The sequence below is a fragment of the Miscanthus floridulus genome, chromosome 2 (assembly GCF_019320115.1).
Source record: "Miscanthus floridulus cultivar M001 chromosome 2, ASM1932011v1, whole genome shotgun sequence".
Lineage (NCBI taxonomy): Eukaryota > Viridiplantae > Streptophyta > Magnoliopsida > Poales > Poaceae > Miscanthus > Miscanthus floridulus.
In genome coordinates this window covers 148,364,269-148,385,248 of record NC_089581.1, presented here as the reverse complement: position 1 = coordinate 148,385,248, position 20,980 = coordinate 148,364,269, and the positions used below count along the sequence as shown (strand labels likewise).

Here is a 20,980-nt window from a genome sequence, read left to right as displayed (position 1 = left end):
TCTTAATGAAATACCCGGTGGGACGTCGTCCCCGCGGATTGAGTTTTTTTTAAATCATCTATAGTGCTAAAACGAAAACGACCAGCGCAAGTCGAAAGGCGTCCTGCATCATGCATGGAAGGCTACCTACCGGATGCATGGAAGCAGCGAGGCATGAGCTGCACACAGAGAAAAAAGGTGCATCGTGTGCCCTATACACGCAGAAGCAGCATTTAATCTCACATGCAGCTGCCGCATAGCGCATACCCTTGCATAGTTGCATGATACCAGTAGGAGGGATACAGATGAACGCACAATTTGTCATCAAGTATACTCTAGTACAGTGTATATGTTAGTGCCATATATATATATATGCCTCGGTACTGGACGTGTTATCTGTTAGGTGCATGTCCAATACTCCATTCGGTCGATGTTTTGTTGTGAAGGTTCCCTCAAATATATAAAGTCCAACGTCACTAAATAGCAAATCTCGAACGTTCCACAACACATTGAAACCGATTTTCAAGCGAATGTTTTTCTTTCTTTAAAGAAAAGAATGCCGAAATTCCAGAGGAACCAAATCCAGATTAGGGTGCCGTAGACCTGGAAAGGCCGGCAAGATACAACCGTGGGAGCTGAAACAACTCCTTATGCATAGTACAGAACAGATTATATACATATAAGCTATATGTACTACGTGGAAACCTACGCTAAGAGACACATTTACCGCATGTGTACATAACTATCCGCCATGGACTCTGATCTTGAAACCACAGCATGGATACCCAAACTTACAGCGGCGCACCGAAAACAGCCTCAACAACACTCAACCATTGAATCGCCATGGCAGCTTTGATTTGTTTCCAGGCTTCTTGTAAATTAGGCACCCTCACCGAGAAGTTAGGTGGGGTCAGTGTGGATCTTCAACATATCAGCTGATTTCTCTACCAGCTGCTGGACGAGACTGGGGCAGCTCGAGGACGATGAGGAAGAAACTCCGCTCTGACTCCCTGATGTATTGGACCTCACCGCCCATCAATTTGAGGATCTTCCTGCATGTGCTTAGTCCTACGCCTTCTTGGGTAGACCATTGGGAATTGCTGAACATATCCTGGACAATGTCAGCAGGGAGGCCCTCACCAGGGCAGGCAAACCTACAGGCATACAAAAATCAAAAGGAAATCACTTAGTTCCATTTATTGGTACTCTCAAGTCCCAAAACGAGTTTTCCGTTGTTAACATTTGGAAGCTGATTCTCCAGAATCACCTAATGCACAATGCAGCAAATGTAGGTTGTTGAAATAATATGAGTTGCAGAAAAGACCATCACTTTTGCTCAAGTTAGGCCAGACCACTAAAATAGTAAAATTCATCTAAAAGATCCAGATGATTACAGATTTACAGTCCATGGCACCATTATAGGACAGTTTTGAACTTCAATAGGTAAGGTCGTCAATTCTCAATTTCTCTCACCAATGTTATGGCAGGCAGCAGTTTTGGTATCTTATAGACATCCAAAAGTACTAATCAAATAGACCCAGATTTGTATTTGCCTATGTTAATCTAAATATTGTTCTGTAACAAAAAAAATGTTGTTGTTGTACATCATATAAGAGCAATTAAAAATACATATTAGTGGGACGGAGGTAGGTTACACACTTGAACCCAGTTTGATCAGGAGCTGTAACGACTTTGTATAGGCTGCAGTATAAATCCAATGCATGAGCTCAACCAAATAATGTCAGTATTCGTTTCTCTATTTTCCATTACTGTTGCCTTCTGATACCGTTTATGTTACCATCAAATCCCACAACCAAACAGTACACTTAGTTAAAGAAATTGAGTCAACAGAAGAAAACGAAAAATACAGCATGATGCAAACAGGATAATTCTGTCAATTCTCACGGACATGTATTTGAAAGGTATCGCACCACATATGCCGCCAACCAGCCAAAGGTTGAAGTAACTGATGTTACTTGCCATCTACCAAAATTCATCAACACATATTCCTTGAAGAAACGAAAAACATTTTGTGACGAATTATAATCAAAGAGCAAGCAGCTAACCTGAAGATGAAAATCTCTGTATCTGTTCCATCAGAATTCTGTTTTACATTTGGTCTGACTTGTATTTCTACCCAGCCATTCTCGGATGGAGCAGACCGCACCATGCTTAGCAAGAAGTCAGCCAAAACTTGTTGAATTCTAAATTGATCACCATATGCTGATGCATCCTTGATTTCATCAGGGATATCCCGAATAAGTTGTAAATCCTTCTCTCTCAACAATAACATTGCTTGGCTGACAACAGCATTCATAACGTCTCCAAGAGAAAACTCACTTTTCTCAAGTACCAAAGAGCTGTTACATAAAGAGAAACAAATCAACAAATTTTCAGTTAATCAATTGTGGAAATAACAGCAGCATTCAAACTTATGTCTTAGGTTACAAAGAAATGAGAAAACGCTACTGTCTACAGCCTAAACACTGAACCAATGAACCTAAATGAAAATTAGGTCAAGCAAATATTTTTTTTAGATAATGAGGTCAAGCAAATAATGATACAGTAAAAATATAAGATTGTGTAAGTAGCTATTCCAAGTGATATCTTGGTAAGTTTGTGTTTAGACTTTGTCAAATGAGAAGCAACTATTCTGTTGAACATGCCTTAAGTTAGTCACTTTCTGGGAATTCATTATCAATAGCAAGACAGATGGACCTGATCGAGTGTATAAAAATCAACCAGAAGGGATTTGAGTTTCCGTGCAAGCAAATGAAATACAGTATCTCCAAATAATTTATGAAGCTCCTCAAACAAAACTACAGGCAGAGGCATGTTAGACAAAGCTGCTTGAACTTTGGTGACATCCCCCTAAAATGTGGTTAAGGTTATCAGTTCACAAGGCTATTCCTTTAATTCTAACAAAAATCCATGATATAGCATTTGAAGCACAAAGTTTCACAATCCTGGTAGTAATAAGTATGCTAACATTGGTAAGCAGAAAACCCCCACTATGCACTTTTTTTGTTTTTACAGAAGTTGTCTTTTTTAACATAATTCAGTATATACAGTAGCTATTGTATGTACTTGTGTAATATTCACGCTATCCGTGAAAAAATAGAGAAAAAGACACCAGATTCACCAAGTTCCACTGGAAACTGTGAAAACCGTCAAATTCTGGCTTGGTCCTGGTTTAGTAGCCATATCGTCAACCATTAGATGATTACAACCATAACAATCAAACAATGTATATAATCAGCCAGACGCATGCCAGTCACTGTACAGTATGATGGTATGGTACTTTGTTTCAAATAAAAAGAGGTTTCCAAACCCATAGGAGTCTTTTAAGCACAGTACTACAGTAGGACATGCTGAAGCTTCTAAAACACCAATGCATCTTTTGAAGTACAGCAATCTGGACTGCCTTCATATTTGCAACAATATATGTTGGCCAATGTTGCTGATCTTGCACAGTTTCAGATATTGGCCGAGCAAGAGAAGCAGTCAACACAAGTGCCATAAGGGATAATAACAAAGGTGTCTTAAAGGGTAGTACAAAAAACAAGGATCTTCGTCTAATGTTGGCAATAACTTAGGTGCAAGGGAAAATTTATTTAAAGAACTGCAAAGACAGTAGAACAAACTGTGATAGTCTAATGACTGGTGAACTTCTCTAATTCCTACTCCCATTTTGTATCTCTACCAATCAAGATTAGCGCCAACAAAAATTTAGATTAAGGCTACTCCAGGCTCAAGTTAAACGAATATGAATGATCAAATGTAAATATTCAATGCAAATATTAGAGAATGGGTGAGCAGAAGGGATAAGCTTAGAGTACTGACCCATCCTCAATACTTTGGAGACTGGCGTCCTTAACAATCTTGGACATCTGTTTCTCACAAGCAGAGCAAGTTTCAAGGAACTGCCTCTGATCATCATTTAAATCAGTCATTTGCAACAGAGAGTTGGTAAATCGGATGCCACTAAGAGGATTCTTTATCTCCTGGCAAATATAGGCCAATTCTTTCATCCTTGCATAACACTTCTTTTCTTGTTGTCTCTGAATCTCAAAGGCTTGCTGTATTTCAGCGCTTGCAATCTGCAAGAAACAAAAGGCGCCAATGGATTTACCATCCATTTTGCTCCTTGTATTGGCGGTCAATAAGGCCTGCACATACTTTCCATTCTTGTCGAAAAATGAAAAAGGGAACTTCTCATAATCCTGCCCTCCTATAGCATTGTGAATGACAACCATGAACTCTGTCAATGCATCTGGGCCCTTGAGTCGACAAAAATTTCCAAACACCTCTCCAATAAGAAACTTACCAACAACTTCACCTCTCGACCATCCTGTAAGTTTTTCCATGGCTGTGTTCCATTCTGAACAAGAAGTGTTCTCATCTGATGCAAAAATTGGGGGTATCAGAGGATTAGGATTGTGTACAATAGCTTTGTAGTCCCCTTGTATGTTGATAAATTTATCCATGACCACCTTTTGTCCTGTGACGTCTTGTCCAACAAAACAGACACCAACAATATTTTGTGTGTAATCTCTACTGGAACAAGCATTGACAATAACAAATATTGCTCCCTTAGATTGCTCTGACCCAAATGTCTTCAGCTTTATCTCCACATTTTTGTCTTCCTCACCTGTATGGGAAGCAACTTCACAAATTAGCACTCTCCAATCGCACATTCATCAAAGTTAACATAGCTTAGCTACATGCATTGGGAAGTAGATTAAATTAGTTCAAACAGCCTGGGCAAGAAACAATGTACTCCTGTGAGTAGCTAACACAACCTTCGGTATAAGTTTCATATGCTTACTTTTCACATATGAGCATTCCTATCTGCTAGTTATAAGCACAAGGGTCTAAAAATACTGTGGAAATGGTTGAGTAAATTTGATGGTAGTCTCTAGTTGGTCCCCATTTTCTATATATTTGTGCGCCTAAGAAACTGAGTATATCTATTAAAAAACCTTGACCAACATAGGAGAGCTTTTTAATTAAGAAGAAACATGCAAAAATTCGCCTCGACAAGGACTTGAACTTGGGGGTCTGGGTCTACGCGTACATCCACACCGTCGACCAATTGAGCTAGGCTTAGCTCCTTCAAATATCCATTTTCCAGGAGTATATATACCACACATTTCAATATTTGGTCTAATAAACATGTATACATCATGTCCATACACTTCTGTTATGTCATATACCTTTTTTTATATATACCTTAAGAGATACAACCAAGAACAGATAAGCTTTTCCTCAACAGCACTCCGCAATTCTCACAAAACATAATATAAAAAGCAATAGCATCCATATAAGAAACAAAAAAGGAATACCTCTTAAAGCTCGCGAGAGTAGCTTTTCGACTATCTCCTCAGATTCCTTGAAGATAAGATCATTTACCAGAGATTTGCCCATTGCCTCCTCAACTGAAAGGCCTGTCAACTCGGCAATTTTTGCATTCCACCCATTTATACATCCATCAGTATCTACTGCAAATATGGGTACTGTCGCTGTCTCTATCAACCGAACCATCTCTCTTGCTACGGAGCTAAGCTCATTTATCCCCCGCAATTCTAGCTCCCCAAGCTGAACTTGTCCATTGACAATGGCTTTTGAGTTGCTAGTGCCCTCTGCAGCATCTCTGAAGGAGTCACGCAATATGAGCTGCAAGGAATGTATCGCGTCCATTTCTGCATTCTCCCATGGTAGGCTTCTGCTTTTAACCACTTCAAGAAATGCCTTGAATGATGACCGTGGGTGCATCCTCTGACCATCATCCTTATCCTCAGGGTGATGCTTTGCGCCACCCCATTTGATCTCTTTAGCTGTGTGTGACCGAAACCAAAACAAGTAATCACTCGGTGTAATATAAGCCACCGCCATTCCACACACAGCATCCCCTAATGCAGCAGCACCAAGGTAGCCTGCATCAGCCAGGCTATCTGTGCTGAGCCCTGTTGAGTCCCCATGACACACTGTCAACCACTCGATGATATCCTTAATCTGAGACTCAGTGGGAGTGACACCCAATGGATAGTACTTCCCATGATAATACAGTGCAGCCCCATCGCACTTCACAAGGTCCATGATGCTGGGGCTCTGCGTCACGATGCCAGTTGGTGAATCTCGCAGTAGCATGTCACACAGTAGCGTCTGAGTTCGCAAAATGTGCTTCTCTGACAGCTGGTGCGCAAGCTGCAATTCCATGTTGAGCTGCAGCCCAAATGCCTGCATGAGAAACTCGCAAGCATACCTCAATGGAAAAGGGATACACCGTGGTGATGTATGGTGGCACACCACTAACCCCCACAACTTCATTGCCGAGGAGATGCCACCCCGACCTGTTTGCTCGTCGTCACCACCGCTGCTAATGATGACTGCCATAACAAGCGACGCAATTGACCCCATGTTCGCCATGTACTGCGCGTGGCACCCGTGTGGAGCGCGTAGCGTGGAGCCTACCAAACACAGAGGCTGCGACAGCCCAGGATCTTGTATGACTCTCACCGGAGTGGCATGGCAATCGGCGATCATTCGCACACGGTTCTGCCGGAACAGGAAGCGTGACGCCTGAGGGATATCTGTGGCAGGATAATGCAATCCGAGGTAAGGCTCAAGGTTATCGCGCCGGCTCTCGGCGACAACTTCCCCGTGCTCGTCTTCATGGAACCTGTACACCATGACACGGTCGTAACCCGTGAGCTCGCGAACATGCTCCACGACTGTGTCGCAGAGGAGCTTGACGTCCCCGCCGGGTAGCGCCTGGAGGCGGGAGATGGCGCGGACCGCGAGTTTCTGGGACTGGACTGCGCCGGCGATGGAGAGAGCAGGGTCCTCGGGGCGGGCGGGCTCGAGGTCGATGACGACGCCGACGTCGATGCGGTGGAGGATGGCGTAGAACTGCTTGGAGGAGACCCTGGAGTGGATCCATAGCGGGTTGAGCAGCGAGATCTCGCGCGCGGCGAAGGCGCGCTCCAGGAGGACCGCGGACGAGGGGGAGAAGAGGAGGCGCGCGTCGGCACCCAGGGAAACGGGGGGCGGCGCCGCGGAGTCGAGCGAGGGAACGGAGTGGTGCGGCGACAGGTCGAGCAGGTCGGCGGCGTTCTCGGAGAAGGCGAGGAGGCAGAAGGAGGAGTCGTCGGCGACGGCGAGCGTGCAGCCGAAGGGCTGGATGTGGCCGCCGCGCTGGATGCGGGAGAGGTAGGCGGCGATCTGCTGCTCGGAGGACGGCGTGGACGGCGCGCGCAGCGACTGGGAGTAGTCGAAGCTGCGGCCCGACGCGCCCGATTGCTCGAACACCGCGTGGAGCCGCGCGTCTAGGGTGTACTGCGCCACGGCCTTGGAGACCGACTCCGTGGCCGTGGCCGCGGCGCCCCCGCCACCTCCTCCTCCCCCTCCCCCGCCCGCGCGGGACGTGCTCCCGCCCGACGACTGCGAGTGGTGGTGGTGGTGGTGGTGCGCGTGACGCGGCGCCTCGGGTCGCGCGGAGGAGGGGGAGCGCGTGGGCGTGGCGCGGCTGCCCGACGCCATGGCGGCGGAAAAAAGGCCTGGGGCTCTCTCTGGATTAGGCGGCCCCGTCGTCCGGTCTTGCGCTCGTCAGTCGTCTCGTCGGCTCGCTCGCCCCCTCGACTGGGGTTCGTCCGATAGCTTCGCTTTGCTTCACCGCTCCTCACACCTCACTGCGCTTGACTCATCACCAGGACAAAAATAAGAAGTGGGGGCAGGGGCGTGGAGCCAGGGATAGCGCGCAAGGCGATGCGCCGATGACGATGGCATGGCTGGGATAGGGATGGCACTGACTGGGGGGATCGAGGCTGGTCCACAATAACTTTACGTGGTTGGTAAACTTTTATTATAAAAAAAATATTATATCACAATTGATAAACATGGCATAATATCAAAGGAATAAGGTGGATGTGGATGCAGATACTTTCACCTTTGCAGCTTTTAGTTAAGTGCTGTCCACGCGCGGTAGCGCAGTGGTGAGTGCTCCCGTCGTGGAGGCCACCCACCCGCGTTCGATTCCTGGTTCGTGGATTGGCCGGGTGTGGCACCGGGGGTTTTTCTCCTTCTCCTCATATTTGTTTCTCCTTCTCCTCATATTTGTTTCGTGCAGGTCCTGGATATTTGTGTGGCGCTACAATGAGACTACGACGTGCCCGTTGTCTATGAGGCTCGTGAGACTTCAATGATCTCCAGAAAGACGTTTGAGGTGTATATGTTGTAGTTTCTAGGGGTGTGCGTGTGTGGTGGTGTAAATGTGTTGTATAGAGTACAGATACTATAACTTGTACACTAGAAGTCTGGCTTAAAAAAAACTTTTAGTTAAGCGCTGAAAACCGTCCTTCTTCTTCTTTTTTTTACATGATCAAATGACTCTTGTGGTGAGCCCATCGCTCATCTATACACTAATCCATTTTACATTTAAAAATATCTAATTTTGACAACCAATATTTGAAGGACTGGCTTAGTCTTCTATCCTTAGTTTTGCCCATCTCATTAAATGAAAATAAGGATGAATTTATATGGATGTTAAGAAAGAATGATGTTTTTTCGACTCAATCTTTGTATAGAGATATCATGGAGAAAAAAAAATCTTGGATGTTCGGGAAGGCTAAGTTGCCTTTAAAGATAAAGATTTTTTTTATTTAAAGAGAGGTGTACTTCTAACAAAAGATAACTTGAAAAAAAAGGGTTGGAAAGGGGATACTAGGCGTAATTTCTATGGATTAGAGGAAATAATGCACATCTCTCTTTTAATGGTCATATAGCAAGATTCTTGTGGAATGCATTGTTCATCATTTTCAATTTTCAACCACCAAATGGTATTGTCCACTTGTTTGGTTCTTCGATAACGAGTTTTGCTCCAGAATTTAGAAACCAAGTAATACTGGGAGTGGCAACGATGTGCTAGGCATTCTGGTTGAATAGAAATGATGTTGTATTTACCAAAACAAATACGACTTCTTTCTTGCAGGTAGTTTTCAGGGGGGGCCGTATTGGATCAAGCATTGACCTCTCAGTTATCTAAAGAGGAAGAGAGAGTAGCGCTCAAGGAAGGGTGCAATTGCTTGGAAGTTTTGGTGATGGAAGTCTTTGTGAATTTAGGTTGGAGACACCAAAGAAGAATTGAGAACTAAGTTTCCTTGTCTTTTGTTTCTGATATTTGTTAGTTCGTTTAGTCTTGTTTAAGTTCCGTTATAACGGTGTTTGGTCTAAGTACCTTTGGGTTGTATCCAACGGTTATACTTCATTCACGTGTGGACGTGGGAGGCCAGAATATTTTTATTTCGTAATATAAAAAGGTTGTTATATAGTTTGGCATTGATAATTTTATTATGAAAACTGCTTTTATAATGTAGAACACTTTTTATTATTTATATATCTCTATACTTATTGTTTATCCAAGATTTTTGTAAAAAAAACTTATTTAGAACAAAATGACTTAGGATTAGAGGAAGTAGTTGGAAAGTAAATTGCCCCCTTAAAACATATGCCCTCATATGATTAAAGGGTAGTTTTCTAGTACATTCTAACATTGGCTAAATAAGCATGAGGGTGTGGCATGAGAAACTTTTGTTGTCTTGTTTGGTTGATTGTTGTAAACTAAGCTCAGTTTGGATACAAAGGTTAATTGGTAACTAGCTAAAAATTAGTTAAAATTGGCTCTAGTGCATTCATACAAAAGGGATAATAGGTGGCTAATTTTTTAGCTAAGTCAGTCTTCAACTAGTTGTTAGCTAGCTAGTCAACCACAGTTGATTTGGACTGATTTTTAGCCACAACTAATAACTAGCCATGTGTATCAAACATGCTCTATAGCATGCCACTATGCCACACTTTATTAGCATTGGTCTAAGCATCATACATCGGTTTTTACTATTGCCATGTTCGCTTGACTGATAAGTCATGTCTGAAAGTATTGTTGGCTGATTTATTATGAGAAAAAAATACTATTCGTTGACTGAAAAAATACGGCTTATAAGTCCAGCGAACAGAGCGTATATTTGCTACTCATGAGCTCGTCTTAGTTGTGGCAAAGTCAGTGGCCAACCACAACCAGACATGTCCTGAGAAAAAAAGGGTCTCGTGCCTATAGCATCTAACCAGCCAAGAAAAGTCAAAAGATGTCACACGTAGTAGGTATATTGCTAGATTGATAATTCTTCAAGTGCGTGCGTTCTACCATGGTTAAATTTATAGAAGATATAATGCGTCAAAACATAGAACTAATGTTATCATTATTATAGCATGGAAAGAAAGAGACAATAATATTACATTCAAGCCCGTCTCTACTACTCTCTAACTAGAAATCATGGAAACTCCTAAGATCCATACATGTAAATGAGGCGGTGATGAAGTGATAAACAAGGGCGCGAGAGTATAGTTTTTCTTACCTCTTTTTTTAAAGGGTTATAGAACTCTTTTCTATATCAATAAAATAGGCACAATCTCGTGCTTGTTCATTCAAAAAAAGGTTAAAATTTTTCAAGTTTAGAAATTGAGTCCATGAGCTACGGAGCTGACATAAAATGAAGAAAAAGACAAAGAACATTGCAGTCAATAGCTAGGTTCTCTCTATCTCACTTATTATTTCCTTCATGTAGCAAAAAAATTGTTTGATCGTTCTCGGAAAAAAAAATGTTTGACAAGTGGCACTATAGCTGATATGAATTACGGAGTATTAAAGACACTTTAAGGTGATATGATCGTTCAATGGTTATACAAACAATGGATGAAGACAAAATAAAGAAGTTTCATTATTCCCGTATTAGGCTCAAGCGGAAGCGGAGTAATACAAACTAGGAGTACAAATAGCCCGGAGTTTTCACTCATTTAGCCAAAAAAATCTAGAGACAATTCCTTATTTGACACTGAAAAAATGAATCGTTTCTTTCTTGGTCCTAAAATTTTCTCCGTTCTCTATTTGACACTCACTTCAACTTTCATCCCTAATTTGACACTACCGTCAAATCCGTTAGCTAACGACGTTAACTGGCCGTTAAAAAGACATTTTTGCCCCTAGAAAAAAAAGCGGCGAAGCAAATTTGAGAGGAAAAAAACCTACGCCCGCCTCTGATGCATGCGCCCAACTGCAAAAAAAAGGCGCAGGTTTTTTTTTCCTCTCAAATTTGCTTCGCCCCTTTTTTTTTCTAGGGGCAAAAACGTCTTTTTAACAGCCAGTTAACACCGTTAGCTAACGGATTTGACGGTAGTGTCAAATTAGGGATGAAAGTTGAAGTGAGTGTCAAATAGGGAACGAAGAAAATTTCAGGACTAAGAAATGAACGACTCATTTTTCCAGTGTCAAATAAGGAATTCTCTCAAAAATCTACATCATGGCCACACTGCATGCACCCTTGACCCTTGGACCATTTTCTAGCAACCACGTGACATTTGGATTCGTAGCCTGTTCGTTGGGTCGTGTTTGGCTTATAAGCCATGACTGAAAGTACTGTTTGCTGATTTGGTGTGAGAGAAAAATACTGTTCGTTGGCTGAAAACAAGCCAAAACAAGCCCAAACGAACAGTCCATCTAGCTATCATGGGCTCATGTCAGGCACCATGCCAATATGCCGTTGTCCGTCTCATCCACAGGATCAGAAAGACAAACACAAGATCAACGTCGTCTCATCCTGTAATCCACAGGATCAGAAAGACAAACACAAGGATCAACAAACTGCTCGTCACTGCAACAGACGAAGCGCTGCCGCATTCGTTGCGTTACCAGCAAGTATTCAAATGAAACGTGAGAGTTCTCCCTCTCTTTTCTTTCCTCAGCGAGATTGCTGAAAAATACCACACTGCCACGCTGTCCTGGAATCTGCATTTGCCAGTAGTCGGTTTCGCAAACTGGATAACCATTGCGCATTCATTGGCCAAGTACCCACAGGCCGCAGCCGCACCGGATTTGTTTTGCTTTGGGGAAAGGGAGCGGAGAGCGGGCGGGGGCAGGGGCAGGGGCAAGGGGGCATGACGGAGGAAAGCGGCCGCCCCGGCGACGGCGACGCCCCGATGCCGCGCGAGGCGGCAACCAGCCAACCACCGCCCCGTGTGTGTACGTATGTCCGATCCGGCCATACGCGACGTGACGGCTCCTCCCCTCCCCCACCGGGCCCGGCGTTTGCGCACGCCCACGCGCGGCCGCGCGGCCGGGCCAATCGCCGCGCCGCGGCCCATGTGGCACCTTTCGCTGTCGGCCCCCGGGCCGTACGTGGTGGGCGTGGCGCTGCCGGCTGCCCTTTGCGACGAGAATATACGGCGGTTGAGCCGGCACTGCCTACACATGAGCATGACACAGCATGAGCCGCAGGCCTTTTCAGCCGGGGCGCGCGTCGCGTGGGCTCGTTTTCCCGCGCGCCTGGTGTTATGGGGCACAGCGTGACAGCGAGATCTCGCCCGTGCGGCGCGAACGCCACCGCGCGGAATCGGAGACGTGCAAATGTGGAGTGCCGGGCTGCCCGGCGGCGTGTCGTGTACCGTGCGTGCACAAGCACAACCCAAACACTTGCTTGTCGTGTGCCGACCACGGCCAATCAGAAGAAACATGGAGGTTTCTCATCACTTCGTGTTGGTATCGAGCACATCCTCCACTGTAATTCCACCCATTCTAATATTTCTTAGCAGGGCCGGCTTTTGCATGGCTTGGACACGTTTCGCCAAGTTTTATTATCGCTAATTACAGTATGATACTTGGCCTACGTGGCCATGGGGCTCTAGACAAAGGTGAGGTCGGCTGCTGATCCGTTTGCATTGGATGCTCAATCGATTAGGCATCAGTGTGGGGCCGCTACATTTCCTTAGCATGTTACCATAACCATCTGTTGCTATTCGGGTTGTGGTCGAGCCAGCAGTTATAATCGAGATTTCAAGCAGGCGACTAATGGGTATTTATAGGGGCGGTTCGGTCAGCCGTCCCTATTATACCGTCTCTACAAATCATGTATTTGTAGGGATGGTTCCTAGACTGTCCCTACAAATCGATTTGTAGAGACGACTGGTGTTATCAGCTATCCCTGTAAATCGATTTGTAGGGGCGGCTACAAAATCGATTTGTAGGGGCGCCTACAGTACAGCCGCCCCTACAAATTGATTTGTAGGGGCGGCTACAGTACCAGCCGTCCCTACAATGCATTTTTCTACAAAAAAAAAATTTCGAATTACCAACATGTGCTCTCCCAAATCATCCCGTGACGAGTAAAATACATGATCAAGTATCCTGGCAAATTTGACTGTAATATTGTGGCCCAAACAAGATTGTTTAGCCAAAAGTTTCTAAACATCTTCTATAGTACAAGAATCACAATAATAACAAACAGACTCATATTATGACAACAAAACATATATCTATATCACAAAAAAACCAAGCAAACATTCAAGTGCTAACAAAATAAAAAATAGAGGACGTCAGAATAGCATGTTGCAGAATAGCATGTGACCTTGATGACTCCTCATTGGCCCTTGTTGACCCTGTGCTTCTGGCTGCATTTCCTCTTTCAATATATTCATTGACGATTTGGACGTCAGAAACTTTAAATTCCTGTAGACCAACAATGCAAACTTGTTTCTTGCCATCTTCCCTCATCAGTAGTTGCCTATAAAACAAAGGATAGAACATTTCAGTTTAGGTAAAATAATCTGGACAGAACATCCCAAAAACAATTTTTAGACCCATATTTCAAACAATAAGTTAAATCTTCAAAATCCAAAAGGAAATGTCATTGTTTCAGACATAAATATTTCCTTTCAGTAAATGATGAAAAATGTAGGTTACGTCAAAGGGAACTTTAACAACAGTTGTTTTATAAAGCATCAAGCGGCATTTCGGCCTAATATCCAAAAACATGGATTTCTCATCCAAACAAATAATGGTTCAAGGCTAACAATAAAGTATGTATAGACGAAGAATATATACTTTGAAGTAGAGACATGCTTCAACACTCGCACGGTCACACCAGAGATCATGAATACGAGCAACAAGCACACACATGCACAAGTTCACCCACACACAACCAGGAAGAAGGAAAAAAGACAATGTGATAGTGTGATATTCGATACATCAAAATCATGAAGGTAGAAATGTATGCCATTTTTAAATATTTAAGCAGGTCACGTAACCGAAAAAAAAAAATCCAAAAACTAACCTTCTGTCAGATAGAAGATCAAAGAGTTTCCCACCATATATTTCAAAATAGCTAAGCCACAACTTAAAATTCTGATTCCGATAGACGGGTTGGTGCAATAGATGAACCATGTCTTGTGCAGCTCTCAGAGGCAGAGGCTGCATTGTGTATGTCTTGCCACTGCCTGTTCACGAATTCGATAGATGGTAGGACAACAGAAACTATAAGAAACCACAGTTGAATTTGCTAGATACATAGCAAAATAGATGTACCATAAAAGTCAAAGCGTCTTATAATTTAGAACGGAGGGAGTATATTGATAACCCTATAATAACAGAATGTATTATCTAACCTATTTGGCCATAAGCAAAGCATGTTGCTTTTGTTCTCTGAAATATAATTGGAATTATGGGCTCAACTGTTTCACGGTAAACCTGTCCAGAAAATTCCATAAGGTTAACTGTAAATTAAATTATAATTATTTTGATCTTACACTCTCCTCCTTGTTCGAGAGAAAAAAAAACAGATAAGAAAGAGCAACACCTCATCATTGGAAACATGTTCGTCGAGGACAGCATCGAAACAAAATTCATGCTTCTCCACATAGGCAGTCAGATCCATCTTTTAGTGGAAAGGATATGTTAGCAGGCATCATAAAAGTAGAAAAAACAGGTCCAAAGAAGTACTCGATATCACAGATCGTCCAGGTTGGTAAATAATTTCAACAGTGACTTGTTTTTAGTACATGGAGTGTATTTATATCCTGACCATCATCTATGCTGACACTACAACTTAGGCACAGCAGCAGCTCAGTCTATCACAGAAAGCATCAAAGAGTGTACACTGATGAATTGAGGTATGTAGAAAAAAGGCAGGGGGAATGGGAACAAACAAGGTAGGATCTGTGCAGCATACCAGATATACCATATTTCAGAAGTAGGAAAGTGTAAATCCAAAAGCCTAATCCAGCCCACATAGCAAAAACAAAGATCATCGAATCTGTAAGTATAACACGAAACGCAGAGGAACCACTTGCTCCTAATATTTGTCCACTGGGATGAGGAACCCATGCTTGAAATGGTCTAATAATGTTCAGAAAGAACTTGCTTTTGTTTGAAATTTTTTTATAGAACCATGAGGCAATCACTACCTTATTTAATTAGGCTAACTTGGTTAGGCAGCCAAGTCTTGTAACCAAAAGGTCGATGATAGCATTGTAGGACATCTATTAAGCACAGATGGGCATAACTGCATGGATTGAGTAAATCAGGAAATAATACATCATGTTTTACACTTGATTAGCGGATTAAAGTACATCACCTTAACCTTACAATTCCAGGTGATCCAGTCCAGCATATGACTTCTTTAATTTCATCCTGTAAGTAATATAGCATCCACTTAAAAATGATTAGTTGGATCAAACTAAATTAAAAAAAACTTCATTTCTCCTAAAAAGAAATATCAGATCAATCCTCAGTATACTTAGTGAAAGAAATTAGTAGAAGATCTAAGCACAAAACAGAAACATGTGCTTTGGTGAATATCAGATCAATCTACATCCTATAGGAAGACCAACTCATACAAGCATACACTTGGGTTTAGATATACAGATAGCCAACCAGCTTAAATTAGGGTTCCAGTGCTAAGTTTTACACAAAGGAAGGGAAGAGAAGGGACAACCATACCTGGTGTTGTGGATGCTCATCGCTACAGATTCGGACGCCTGGGTGAAGGAAGAGGACGGGAGGAGAAGGGGGCTAGGGAAGAGGAGGTAGAAGCCCCAATGGCCCAACCAGCCAGCTCCTGCACCCCGGCCATGCCCGGACGCCCTCCGCGCAGCTCAGGCCGCCAATCCCACGGATCCAGCCTCTAGGACCTTAGATCCGGTCGCCACCGCGCTTGCAGGATCGCAGTCCGGTCGTCACCGCGCGAAAACAACTGCCTGGAGGGGAGGTGAGCCCGGACCACCGGATCCGGCCGACGAGCATGCGGATCCGGCCACCCCTGCGTCGTCGCCGCGCACGAGGAACTAGCCGCCGTCGCCGTGGCTGCCCCGGAATCCCGCCAGCGTTGCGGTCCGCGCACCTAGATCCAGCCGCCACAGCCACCCGCAGGCCGGAATCCCGCCGCCACCGCGGACCGCGTGCAGGGAGGCACAGATCTGGCGCAGATAGCAAATAGCTTACGTTAGGGTTGGGGAGCTTGGTTTCGTGCAACGAGAAAGGGAGGGCAGGCAGGGGTGGACGAACCTGGTGGGTGATCGTCGTGAGATCTCGCTCGTCGCTGGCGAGCGGCCAAGGGCCCGGCGAAGCCCCTTGGCACCTGGCGTAGCGTGGGGGCGACTAGAGTGTGAGAGCGCACGGGGCAGTGTTAGCGACGCAACAGACGTTTGGGGGGGGGGGCGAACCTGGTACTTTGGATCGTCAAACGGCTACAGTTCGCACAGTAGGGGCGGTTGGTGATTGAGCCGCCCCTACAAATAGCAACACCGGGGGCGGCTGGTGAGTGAGCCGCCCCTATAAATCCGACCCATTTGTAGGGGCGGCTCGTATCACCAGCCGCCCCTGCTGTTCCATTTGTAGGGGCAGCTAGTCTTGTGGCTCCCGAACATGCCACTTTAGGGGCGGCTCCATCACCAGACGCCCCTACAAAAAGTTTGTCCCGTTGCTATAAACTATTTTTCACGTAGTGTGGCTAATTGTCGTCGAGAATCAAGGAAGCACCTCATTCATCTTGAGAGATTGACTTTCATATACTCCTATATGACTATCATCAAGAAATAACAAGCAGATTATTAGTTAAGCTATACATCTACAATAACACTTGTAGTCCATTGGAGCACGATCCATACGAAAGATGGAACATAACACAAAAAGGAAATTGATGAGCTACCATTTCTAGGGAAAAAGGTATATTTGGTACAGTTTGTAAGCTACTTCTCGCAAAAAAAAACTGAAATTATAAAATAAATGATACGTTTTTTTTATAGTTTCTAGCAATGATCCTCTCAACAATCCAAAATGTGGAAGTTGGATAAAAACAACTTATTTTGATCGCACTTTGTCTCCATTTGTACAACTTCTTGGGAAACACTTTACCTGACACATATACAACTCCATAAAGCTCCTAGATTCCGCGCAACCAGAGCGTTTTGGTTACTGTTTGGGTACTGTTCCCCAATCTCGTGTTGCCACGTGCGTGTACCAGCATCGGTTTGGTGTCTTGCGATTAATTGCTGCCGCTCGGCTTCGGGGAAAACTTCAATCCCTCTTAAATAAAAAAACGCACCTCCTCGCAGACTCCGCTTCTCCCATCCTCGTGCCGCTCCGCCGTCGCCTTCTCCTCTGCCAGGGCCCTTGCTGCCCCGTCACTTGCCTTCTCAGTTCCAGTGCCGCCGACCATTGCGCCTTCTCCACGTCTCCTTCCTCATCTTCACCTCGATCTTGCCCTCGCCTCGGCTGATCCGCCGCCACCGCGGCATCGCCTCCTCCTCCTCTTGGATCTGGACATGAGCACTGGCCAGTGGTGGACATCGAGAAGGCGCGGCGGAACACAGGTCCTGTGCGGCCAGCGATGGACGGGAGGGCCGGCGGCGCTCGGGTCCGGTGCGCGCCACCTCTAGCCTGGGACGGCAATGGCGACGATTTAGGGCTATGTGGTGTCCTCCTATCGAGGTCAATGCTCTATCTTTCTGTCTCGCGTCCCCTCAACTGATTTGGTTCTTAATTCGTCTAGGGTTCAAGTTGTGATGCCTACCGCTGCTGGATGGCCGGTGTTAAGCTAGCTCACATGTAAGTACTTCCCTGTCAAACTTCTCATCTAGGCACACCCGTTGCTATCACATCCTATTTATTCAACTAATGGTGGTTCACTTAGAGGAGTGGTTGCATATAAAATCGAGGTGTACTGCATCTGCATCTTCTGTGCTACACTTTTTTTATAGCTCATGTGACCTTCTATTATTGCTTGCTATTTACCTCTAAACCTCATACCTATTATCCTGTATTACCGAGATTGCAATTTCTGCTAGATGATTCCTTGGTCTGATTTGGGGCTTGGTTGAACCAAAGGTTCTAACATTCAGACAAATACAGAATATAGAGATATGTTACCTACCTTATAGGGATCTTTCCATAGGTCAGGTTCAATGTTTCCTATATGTAAATTTTGGTTGTACACAGTAATGCTCAACACATATAGCGCAAAAGAAAAAACATTCTATATATGCCTGTTTTCTACTATGTTCAGGCTATTGCGATAGCCACTGATGGTGCTTTGGATTTCTTATCATAGGGAAAATACAGGAACTTGAAGAACTGGATCAATTGTAAGGCCGCGGTATAGTTCTGTCCACATATTGCATGCCTTATGTATTAATTGCAAGCCTATGTGTTATTTTCATTATCATGGAAAGAAATTTGCTCCTTTACATTCTTGCGATTTCCGCATACCTCTGTACACCTTTGGTTTTCAGGCTATGAAACTAATTTGGCAATTATTATTACTTCTAATACAGTCTCAATTGAATGGATCCATTGAGAATCTTATTAAGTCATTCTGGAATGGTAACGATTTATGGTATATTAATAAATGTAATATTGAACCAGCTTCTGACTTGGGTTGTTTCATTTGCTAACCATATAGAAATGCTATGCAATGTTCATGCCTCCACAATGTTCATTTAGTGTACTGCTGATACAACCCAAATTACTTTCTGCCATGTATCTTTGATATGTTCTGCAGTACATAATCTTATATTTTGGCTAAAGCATGTGCAATTGATTTAAAACACATAAGATAATCATTTTTTCCTTTTCTATGCCTTAGCTTGAAATACATGAGCCCTGTTTTAGGACATCCATGGTCACATGACCTTTCATTAATGGATTTTAGATAAATATGTTCTTTCTGAACTGATTTCTACGCCTTTTTATACAGTTAGTAGTTATTACACAATATCATCATTAGCGTTTACATGCTTACCTCACATCTACAATGGACAGGCTCCAAAATAAAAAGAGCTTCTGAATAGGAGTAACAGGGAGACAGGTAACACATGTCCACATTTTGTGACAGCACATAGACCGCAAAACATGAAATGTGATAGAATTGGGCTTCCAAATGATGAGCATCATCTATTGTAGTTAGGTTTTGGCCTCATTTCTCAAATCAGGGTATCTAGGTTCAAAGCAGCATATGAAGTAGTGCAGTAGATATGCCTGAGAATCTGGTAAGGTTCACAGGAAAAAAAAGACGCCATTTGCTTACACATGTCCTTGATGTGATTCCAGCACCATACTTATTTTTGTGAATTTGAGGCTATCAACTTCTCTACATGAGGAATGTGATGCCTGCATCCTAACTGCTCTTTGCGCCTGCAAAATTCTGTTTCATATTCTATCCTTTTTGCACTGCAAGCTTGCAGTGCACACGAACCTGTGGCCTATAATATACCAACTAATATGTGCCATTTTTATGCAGGGCTCCTTGGACGAAATGGTCAAAAACATGGAAGGGCAACATATATTCCATAATATTTAGATCCAGATGAAAGGTTCATCTAGGTACTAATTGTTTCCGTGCTTGCCCAATGGTACTGAACATTTCCTTCCTTTGATCTATAACATAATCTATTTGTATGCTATCATGTTATTTCTGCTCTATGTAAATAACTAACAGAACTCAAGCACTTTCTCTTTCGTGGGATCCCCTGCATCTACGAGCTATCCAGTTTCAGTCTTCAGCTTTGATATACTTTCTCTATGGGTTGCTGTTGTTTTTAAATTGCTTTTGGGATAAAAGGATTGGTCCATGCGTCTACACTGCATTACATTATTGTTTAGATTTAACGCCAATAACCTTAGCTAGGTCGGACACGTATATGGCATGTCTTACAATTGTTTTCACGAATCGCGTAACATTATCATATATTCAAATTCATCACAGTGAATTTTGAGAGCGGAACTGCATATCCCTGGTAGCCTTGATATCCTTGGCTTGATGATGCATTAATCGTTACTTATTCTACCAAGGTAACAAAGACAATACCTGGCCTAATAGAAATATGTATTTATTTTATTTCTATTACCTTATGGATATTCGACATTGGATGGCCATTTTACCTTTTTATATCCATGGAGGTAATCATACAAAATTGAAAAAAATATGTGCCATCTATCTATCTATCTATTTTTCTTTCTTGGCATTGCTTCCATTTGTTTATATGTACTATCAATGCTTATCTTCTGTCTAACAAATTTCCACTTCAAATTGTCTCAGGATTGTTGCCTGCATATTATATACCGAATTACTATATTAATGTCTTATGGTTAAGTCCCTTATTCAGATGTTCCCTACTTCATTCCAGCTGAGTTCTTGGTTAATCACATGACCTCCTTGTGACTTAATAAGTGCTTTGATTTTGTTCCCTAAAGTTCCATGACATGCATATGCTTCAGGAAAGAAACTATTATCACTAGCATAACAGATAGTCATTTCTCCACTGTGGTAGACAGGCAAATAAAATCGTATTATCTTTTGTGTCGCCCCTTTTAGATTAATGTCGTTTCCTACTGGTATTAATCTTTTGTATTAAAAATATTGGAATAATCATTTTTGTTTTTGTAGGGAGAGCTACTATTCCTACCATGGAGTTTCACGATGCATTGATTTCAACAGGGATGCTCATGAATTCTGAAATACGATGCTCAAATTAGTTGGCCCTTTTTCATGTCCTGTTTATGCATGGTCCTTTTTTTCATTTTTATTCTGCAACTTATCATTTCCCCATCGTTAGTTGGACACGTTTGTTTTCGTGTATACATAAGAATTGTCCTTAACTATTTAGTACCAACTGTGATGGGTAT

General features: G+C 43.3%; 1 protein-coding gene and 1 long non-coding RNA gene across 2 annotated transcripts; both read right to left on the bottom strand.

Moving 5' to 3' along the window:
* Positions 1-551: 551 nt before the first annotated feature.
* Positions 552-7,661, bottom strand: LOC136532640 (phytochrome B-like). Its single transcript, XM_066525238.1, has 4 exons — positions 5,325-7,661; positions 3,823-4,630; positions 2,046-2,339; positions 552-1,133 (listed from the first exon to the last, which is right to left on the bottom strand). The coding sequence occupies exons 1-4, from the start codon at positions 7,519-7,521 to the stop codon at positions 911-913; spliced, it is 3,522 nt and encodes a 1,173-aa protein (XP_066381335.1). The 5' UTR covers positions 7,522-7,661; the 3' UTR covers positions 552-910.
* A 7,710-nt stretch (positions 7,662-15,371) lies between these two features.
* On the bottom strand, positions 15,372-16,039 carry LOC136540045 (uncharacterized). The gene is made up of 2 exons (XR_010779852.1): positions 15,800-16,039; positions 15,372-15,490 (listed from the first exon to the last, which is right to left on the bottom strand). It is a non-coding gene; the product is annotated as an uncharacterized lncRNA (long non-coding RNA).
* Positions 16,040-20,980: the final 4,941 nt, after the last annotated feature.